Source organism: Strongylocentrotus purpuratus, unplaced genomic scaffold (assembly GCF_000002235.5).
Source record: "Strongylocentrotus purpuratus isolate Spur 01 unplaced genomic scaffold, Spur_5.0 spur5_scaffold_1, whole genome shotgun sequence".
NCBI lineage: Eukaryota > Metazoa > Echinodermata > Echinoidea > Camarodonta > Strongylocentrotidae > Strongylocentrotus > Strongylocentrotus purpuratus.
Window position 1 is genome coordinate 28,644,205 of NW_022145594.1, and position 9,417 is coordinate 28,653,621.

Here is a 9,417-nt window from a genome sequence, read left to right on the forward strand (position 1 = left end):
CAGAAACCTTTTGAATTTGAAGAGGGTCTAAACGAAGAGGAGCATGATGATTCTCGCTTATCCCCAGCCACACCGCCTGGTCAACTCCTAATCGTCTCCACAAGGACAGATCCTTGGCAATTCTGGAAGGTGAACTGTTTGTACGGTCGGTTGTCGGCCTGGTTTCGATCTCGATGGTTGGACTGAGTTATAATACATAAGCCTCACGGGGAAACCGAAACCAAACGGACTCCGAACTAATTGACTATGTATTTTGGGGGGACTGTTTTCGGTCTGGTGTTGGTTTTGCAGGTGTAACTGACACAGAAGCAACATTCGTATGATAACGACAACAAACACCCACGCCATCTTTACCTAGAAATAGGTTGCCTATCAGGAAGCCTGTCTTTGCATTTCAACAATGTTTGAGGACATGCACTTGGGTTTTAAGTGAGTCTTAAAATGAGACCTTCGGTATGCGCTGACACGATCCAGCGAAACTCAGACTGTTGTGTAGTTGCCCGATTGCATTTAGCCGAACTGTTCCCACCGCCCACCAGTCCTACAGATTTCCTCATAATAACGGTTTCTTATCAGGAAGCGGGTCCTTGTATTTCAGCTCGTCTTTAAAAGGAACTCTTGATTTTAAGTGGGTCGGAAGGAAAAGAAGGTTTGAATTCGTGGGGTTGGAGCCGTGATCTCCCAAAAGGCCAGTGGTTATGTAGCCGGCTGCTCGGGGTGGATGACAGGGCTGGGAGAAATGCAAGATTCGTTTTCTACGTACAACGAATAATTTGATTGGTTAATGGATAAACGACGAAGAGTTTGGGAGAAGAGAAGAGTCAGTTTCTCCCTCGAGGTTGCATCAGTTTCGGTATTGTCCAACTCTTCAACGATTAACCAATTCAGATCAAACTTTTATTATCAACCATTAAAACTGCCATCTTAATGGCTAATTTGATTAAATCGTCATTGGTCTTTAAGTCTTTGGCAGCAACACTTAGTTCAAATAGATTCCCCCCAAAGGGGTCAATATTATACGGAGTATAATTATGGGGCTCGTTATCTATTTTGTCCAAGAGATATGTTATCGTCTGTTAAACAGTGACTTGTCAAACAGTTTAAAGTCCAGTATGTCAACATGATTGAGGACCTGGGCATTGTGCAGTATTGCATTATTCATGCCCATGCCCTATTGAAGCAGATTATTACGTAAGATAGGTAACCGTTTATCTGCATGTCTACCCTATCCAAGGATTTAGTAGAATTTGAAATAGTATAGGGTTCAACCCACTTTTGTTGGTGTATCTCTTCTCCACTTCCACAAACTATATTCATCCACAACTAATGTCTATCTGGCTGTCTCTGTGTGTGTGTGTGTGTGTGTGTGCCTCTCTCTTTCCCTTTCTCTGCGTTTACAATTTGCATTCACCTGCTCCATCTAAATAGGTTTCATGGGAAATGTAAAACAACAATGATATACCAACAATCTACACAGTTCTATGGAAATATGCAAACATTTAAATCAATATTAGTAAACTCCCCCTTGTATTACACCGCCATGGTTACACTCGAAACCTCACTCGAAACCTAGAAGCCTCTTTATGTTTTGTTGATGAATTTTCATAAATGTACATAATTATTTTGTCCCCTTTCTAAACGTCATGCTTGAACTTATTGTTTTGAAGCTAACGTGGGTAAACGACAGCTGCTGTAAAAGAACTAAATCGTAAACAGACCGTCATATGGGACATTCCTGGATATCACTTTATTCATTGCAAATGCAAATGTACCTTTCATCATCAAATTGATATCTGTTTCCTCGATCTTAAGGTATATCACCGTACTTTTCTCTTTTCCCGATGGAAATCTATAATACTATGCATGCATGATGGATGGAACCTGGAGCCTACTTTGCCTACCAATCGGGATTTGCAAAATTTGTAAAATGCTTTTTTTTTCTATCGTTTTTTCGTCGCTAGATTCGACAGCAGAGGTACGGAGGACCGAAAAGAGGGAAACGCGACGCCATCAGTGGAAAGTAGGTAGTCATTCACCCTGAAAGAGCATTATACAGATTGACGAAAGTGATTTTTTAAAACGTGAAGAAGCGCCATTCGACACGGGGCATTTGTGTTGGCATATCATTCATGCGAGCTGCATGCTGAAATTCTTAACTATCAACTCGTAGAGCGTGCATCGATTAGGGCGTGAACATTAAACCCTGTGCGGAGAATTAATGGAATCGTCCTTCTGACCGAAGGAGACAAGGAGAGAGAGAGAGAGAGAGAGATTGCAGCATCGGTGAAATCGTAGCATTTGGAAGCGACGCAGCTCATTTGCGACTCGGTCTACCGTTGGGTGAGGGTCGTTCTGGGATACCGTCTGGCGGATTTCGGTGTAAGCGATCGGAAGTTTTTGGCGGACTCTCACATACGCCAAACTTCGTCATCCATCTCCGAGAGCATTGGATATACTTGGACCACTACGAAAGGAGTTGCACAGATCAAAATGTTTATCTGAGTGGAATGACTCATTCGCAATCTCATACTTCGGAAGAGTACATGATTATTTTTCTATCTATTACGAATGATATCAACAACTTGGAAAGCAGCTGAGTAAATTATGGATTCTGACTAGATCGACCCCAATACTTCGCCGGAGTTTATAAAGGGAAAGCCCCGTATTTATCTCAACTGACTATGTTAATTGCTGCGTTCGAGATGACACATTTCGATTGATAATTGATGTTAATTTCAATTTTTTTTGGAAAGCTCGACGTCTGGTTAATTCGTACGAACTCAGTTGACCCTGCGGAGGAAACTGTCCATCTTATCTTACGGGATATATTTTGTAAACACTAAAACTAAGCTTAGCATTTCCTAATATCCACAATTTTTTAGTCGGTATCAATTTCTCGAGTTTAGGAGCACAACTACCAAGGGAAAGTAGAACTCGTCGGTCGTGACGATTAGGGTAAGCGGGGAATAAACATCGCCGACTTTCTTTTTCACGTTACGCTGCAAATCCGATGTCAACTGATCGTCAACAACCTGGGATTGTCCCGCTCCTCCCATTAACGTATTAACTCACTGTCGGAGAATACGAGGTGTTTATGCCTTTCCCACTCTCAGGAGCCTTGATGATGATGAGCTAATGCTGGAATAATGGACGGCCGGATCAGCCCCACTTCCCTGTCTGATTAAACATTTAAAAAACGTGGATCGCCTGACCCTGAAGGTGTCATCCAAATTCGAAGGACTATTCGATTGAGGTTCACTTGATGGGTAGATGTGTTGATGATTGCGATTGCATTTTCGAGATCCGTTAACATATCCTGGGCGGTCTTTTCCGTCAAGGAGGAATCATTTGTGTCTTCGCGTCCCGGCGTCTGCGGTTGTCATTGGAAAGCTAGCTCATCAATTGTTGATGAATTGCAAGGTGTCTATTCTTTGGTGGTGATCGTTCTGGTTATCACGTACTCATCGGTCTGTGCTTAAATCTGTCATCGCCGCGGAGGTGTGAAGGGACGTAAAGTACAGCTCGTGATTTTGTTTTACAGCCAGACTTGATGAACGTCGCTTTCAAATCGTCGCGCAGATTGGAACATCGAAACACATTCCTCTAACTTTCCAATCTGGAATCACAGTAAAGGATAAGCAAGAAAGGAAGAGCAAGATAGTGGAGAGTGACAAAGTATTCTGTAAAGACGAAGAAGGAATATACTTGGAATTTTTGAATTATTAAACTTTTACTAAGGAACATTAACTCCAAATGGATTAACCCATTCCGATCGTCATCAAAGTAAAGAGGTAAGCAACGCCGTGTCTCTGGTAATATGCCCCCCCCCCCGCCTCTATCATGTCAATTTTTGATTCCTGTAACTTCCTTTTTGATGAACGAAGTGACTATTCTTTCTTTTCTTCAAATAATTGACTTTTAAATGAAGTTATTGTAGTTTTGCGCATTTCCACCTTACACATTGAGAGGACAGTGCCACCGTCATAAGTTCCCCTGAATAAAAACCAAAATGTGAGCGAAAAAGCTGTTTCCATATATCTCGAATGCAATCGAATACAAAATATCGTGGGTTGTATAAAACCTTAAAGTTTTTAGGACAAGTTTCCGACTTTTTCTGTTAAGGATTTACTTTCAATCAATTGTTATCCATTCTTTGACTAGGCAGACTCTCATTATGTTGCAGCAAGTACAGCTATGCTTTCCACTGTATATATTGATCATCACAGCCCGAGGCGAATGTTACTTAAGAAGCATCAGCTAGAAATATATGATGTCGCAGTGTTACAAATTGAAAAGGAATCTGATCAATATGTTAAATCGATGCACTCCTATGTTTCGTAACGCAAAGCTTTGACAGCATTTGTTTGATTTTGTTCAATTTTTGTCGATGGTTAAAAATGGGATTCTATTCTTGAACCCTCGTTTTGTGTGTCCTCTATAAACAAATCAAGAATACTATTGCGAAATTCTTTTTTCTATAAATGTCACCTATCTGAACCCGTTTCGTCGCTGTCCATATGTTGCGCAATGCCTCTCTAGAGAGACAACCTAATGAGAAAAAGAATGTTCTTAGTCAGGCGATATTGTCGGAGTGATGCGGAAAGCAGGGGGAATTCGTTATCCGCAAAAGGGAAAGCCCACTGGATGAGTTATTAACCCTTTTCTACGCCCATAGCGCTTGGAACTTGAGAGATGTAAAAGGGTACACGCGCCCCTCAGAACCAGGCACGGAAGATGAAATCCACTTAATGTGGTAACGAAGTAGTCGCCATGCCGGGTCGTGGTTCTGCTCTTCTCCTTTATTTCTGTATTTCTGTTCTTTCTCTTCCCTTATCCCTGTTTTTACTGTGGCGGACAATCTGCAATACCACATCATCGTTCATGCCAGCATGGATTGCAATTTAGCACATACTTATCTGGAGAATGAACCTTCCGGAGTAGGTCCTTCAGATTCCGTGACGCCATCGGCGTGGAGTAGTTAACCGCAATAGCCCTATGAAATTATATGATATAACCGAGTTTTAAAACAATTCTTACAGCCACCGTCAAAATGTCCCTGAGGGAATTGAGAGCTTAATTTTAATTAGGTGAATTGTAGGAGCTTGATAGTTTTTCTTTCCTATCTGTCTCGGTCAATATCGCTCTCTCGAGGGCCAGAATCACGCGTGTCTGTAATTCATGTTAATGGTGATTGGGGAAATGTACTCCGTCGCGAAACGGGAGGGACAGAGGGGTACATTTATGTCGCGGGGTAATGCTTCGACAGTTTTCTTTTTTCGGTAACGCCTTCTGTACAGACGTGGGCTTTACACGAACCGCTGACGGAGACTTGTTTATCGTAACCCGTCCTCGATAAAGTGATATCCACGCGGGTTGATCCACATCAAATAGTCACGCGGAGATCGGTATCTACCTGATACGGCTTAGCTGACATTTATCGGTGCTGTGCAAATGTTTTTAATGAACCCCAGGGCATCATCCAGTGCAAACAGGCCGTCGTATTGTTTCAACAAAACCGATACCTGTCGCTTGTTATAGAAACAAGGGGTTCTGCAGTGCAAACAGGTTTAGCATTGTTTCATCAGAACTAATACCTGGCCTCGATATTTTTACTGTGTAATCAGGGAGGTGAGACTTAATGCCCTGGTGTAATTATCATTCTTTGCGGATCGTTTGATCAAAAAGCTTTCGGATAAAAAGTAAACATGAGTATTAACGATATTGGATATTTCTTAGCCATTATATCCACCACGCAAGGTGCTCAAGGTGCTCAAATATTACCCCGGTTCGAGCTACATTGTATGCCAGCGATTTTGGTGCTCTTGGCATTGAAATAATTCCTTCCAGAACCTGTTAACCAACGACAACTACTCTCAAAGAAGGCAGAACAATCAGAGAAGCAGAGTGGGGAAAGTTTGACTGAATTCGAAAAACAAATTAAGAGAGTTGTGAATCTTTGAATTTCATAATCACTATACCAACAGGCACTTTAAATTTACTGAATCGGTAACGTCACTGTGACGTAGTGTCGGACAACTTTCCATTTGTTTCAACACACAAAATGACTAAAAATGTAAAAAAAAAATTCTAATGAATGACTCGGGAGGGCACACTCTTTTTAAAGGTGTAAAATGGCAGAAGATTACTATCTTCCGTAAGAGCACGATTGATCCGCATGGGCTCGGACCCTTGACCTTCTCATTTCCAGCCAAGTGTCTAACCGCTCGCATAGCGCTTCTCAACTTGTTTACTTAGCACAATGGTGGTTCGGTGCGTAACGTAAAGTCTCAGCAATAATTATCAAATATTGATCAATGATAGCACTTCATTTCAAAAGAAATGACATAGTTTATAGTACATAGTGATGTCAGAGATGAAGTAACCATTGGGCTTCGACGTAAGCTTCATACGAGGGGGCTCATGCAGTGTCAGAAAAAAATGGGAAATGAGGGGCATTTTCTTCCCAGCGATCGCTTTATCCACGTGGATCACGGCTGATCTAACGCTGATTATATTCCCCGGCAAAAAGCTAATCACTCCAGACAGATATTACCCTCGTATCGAAATGCTAATGGGCGAATCGATAATGGGACGATTGTCTACAAACACGCACACACCTTGAGGCGGATAATTAACCGTCATATTTCGCCCATCACCGATACGGCCCCTGAATCCCTGATTGACTCGCAGTTGTGTTTATAACCACTCTCGTCATTTGTATTATTGTCTCGATGACAGGAGCGCGTGTCTTTGCAAGTCGGATGACGATCAGATCTGAATTCTGTTTTCAGAAAAGTCACTCACTAAATTTAGGACATGAATTGGGGTTTCAGGATTCATCGGTTTGATACCGAAAAGTGGAAGAGGGTAAAAGTTGAATGGATGACGGAGATGCTCTTTTCCCTTTTTTGTAATACTTAATATGATGGTTGCTATCAATCTCCTGCCCTCGTCCACGGTGAGGTAAAATGTGAGAAGTATCCCGACTGATCTCTGAGCCAACTAATTCCATTACTAGGAGTGGATTTAAAGAGGGAAAGGGTATGCAGCTTCATGGTACTGACTCTTACAGGGTAGTAATGTGTACCGATCTTAAGGGATTAGGGAAATGAATACAAATGGTTTAAAATTGATGACGAAGAAGCGAGCCAGCAATTAATAAGTCATATCAACGCGATGAAACATGGAATAGAATATTCTGTAGAACATTTGACAAATTAATTAGGATTTTAATTTCGTTTCTGATGAGCAATGTAAGACCTAAATGTATGACGCTGCGTTCACGTGTTGGTTAATCTGGTGTACACAAAAATCTAGTAGTAGTAGTAGTAGTAGTAGTAGTGTTTAATTTCCGTATATAAAAGATACAGAAGCAAAATATATACACAATAATACGTACGGATTGATAGCCATGGGGTGTGTTTCACAAAGACTAAGATCGACTTTAGGTTGGACTTAACTATGGCAGGCTGTTCATGCCACTAGTTCCTCTAACCATTCCTTGCATTGGTTTCACAAGGGACGTAAACAGGGTCACAAATCTACACAATTTACATTTTTTGAAATTATCTAAAGATTATAATTGAGGGACCAATGGTGAGAGCGACCAGTGGCATAAATGGCCTGTCATAGTTAATTTCAACTTAAATTCGATGTTAGTCTTTGTGAAACACTCCCCTGCTCAGCAATAACAATTAACAACATGCTATCGCTGGTTTTCAGAGGGGTCCAAAAGTCTGAAGTTAATTTGCATTCTTGAACGTGATTTAAGATCCAGTGTCGGGTTTATTAAACTGAATTTAGTAGAATATAAAAAATGACCAAAACAAATTTTCTCTTTCCATTTGTTATCAAGAGTTTAAAATTATTATTTTTCCTTGTTCTTTCTTATTACAGTTCATTGAGGATTCGCATTACCACCAGCATCACCAGAAGCACCATGGCTACAAATTCGGTGGCCCTTGAAACATGGAATTCCAGTGACCTGGAGCTTTATGGGACTCTGTGGCCGTTGACGGAACTGCCAAACTCAACCATAAGCGATGACGTTACAAGTTACGTGGAGTACCACATAACGATCATCGCACTCGCATTGTACACGATGGCGTTTCTTCTAATCATATGCTGCAATACACTAAACTTGTACATCATGAGGAAACCATTGGATTGCTTTAGTGACAACACGCGGTTCTTTCTGTGTGCTCTGGCCGTGGTGGACCTATTGTCAGGTTTGATCTGTTGCCCGACAGAAATGGTCCTGTCCATCTATGGAAACTGGCCGCATACGCACGCGACGTGTGACATAGTAGCCATCGTGTACACCATGGTATCCTGCCAGGCACTTCTGTGTCTGTGTTTAGTCAGTGTTGACCGGTATTTGACAATAATGAAGCCTCTCCGTTACCCGACCATTATGACGCCGCAGAGGGCGCGCATCGTGCTTGCCTGCGTGTTATTGGTTGGTGCGCTGGCGTCACTGGTGATACTGGTAGCGAGAGATCTTCCAAGCCCCGAGGAAAACATCAGACTGTGCGCGTTACTTTACTTAGACAGTACCGATCCAGTCCGTCCCCTCATCATAATCATCGTCGTATCTTTTGTCATCCCCGCCAGCATCCTACTATTCGTAAACATTCGCCTTATGATGATTACAATCCAAAAGACTCGCGAACTTGCCGACATGTCCCCGACCGCTGTTCGGTACACGACGGACCGCCTCAAGGGCGTTCGGACCATCCTCGTGCTGACTTCGGCTTTCTTCCTCACGTGGCTTCCGCTCACGTGTACGATGGTGGCAGCGGTAATATTCAACGCGCGTATTCCACCCGCATGGGGGACTCTTGTATCTTTCCCTGCATTATGTAACAGTTGGATTAATGCTTTCATATATTTATTCATGTGCACGTCATATCGGCGCGCAATCGTAAAGGAGGTGCGGAAATGTTTCAAGCAGCGGCACGAAAAATGGGTCACGAACGGATCATTGGCAGCATCGGCCGCCTTACACTCAGAAGCCGTATTATAGGCATGGACAATAGTCGGTTCTTTAAAGCAGGGCTCTCACTTTAGCTGAGTTGGAGCCTCGAGTTGTGGCAAGCTGGCGCGATCTTATGGCAAGCCTTTTTTATCATTAAAACATAATTCTTGATATCAAGAATTCAATTCTTGATATCACGATATCGAATTCCTGATATCACGAAATCGAATTCTTGATATCAAAAATTACTATTGCTTTACAACGTAAAATTATTTCTTGATATCAAGAATTGATTTCTAGATAGCAATTAATAATAAAACGGCTTGCCATAAGATCGCGCCAGCTCGCCACAACCCGAGGGTTCCAACTCGGCTAAGTGGGAGCCCTGCTTAAGTATTTATCATTTTCAAGTGTGTGAATTTAAGTATTTAGAAGTATCT

At 42.1% G+C, this 9,417-nt stretch overlaps 1 protein-coding gene across 2 annotated transcripts; it reads left to right on the top strand.

The window, feature by feature from the left end:
- The first annotated feature begins 1,736 nt into the window (after positions 1-1,736).
- LOC105444929 (5-hydroxytryptamine receptor 6) lies at positions 1,737-9,113 on the top strand. Of its 2 annotated transcripts, none has more exons than XM_030977988.1 (2): positions 1,737-3,791; positions 7,897-9,113. In XM_030977988.1, the coding sequence occupies exon 2, from the start codon at positions 7,940-7,942 to the stop codon at positions 9,023-9,025; it is 1,086 nt and encodes a 361-aa protein (XP_030833848.1). In that variant the 5' UTR covers positions 1,737-3,791; positions 7,897-7,939; the 3' UTR covers positions 9,026-9,113. The 2 variants fall into 2 exon arrangements, with proteins under 2 accessions (XP_030833848.1, XP_011678119.1); XM_011679817.2 differs by having other exon boundaries at positions 1,941-2,020.
- The last annotated feature ends 304 nt before the right edge of the window (positions 9,114-9,417 follow it).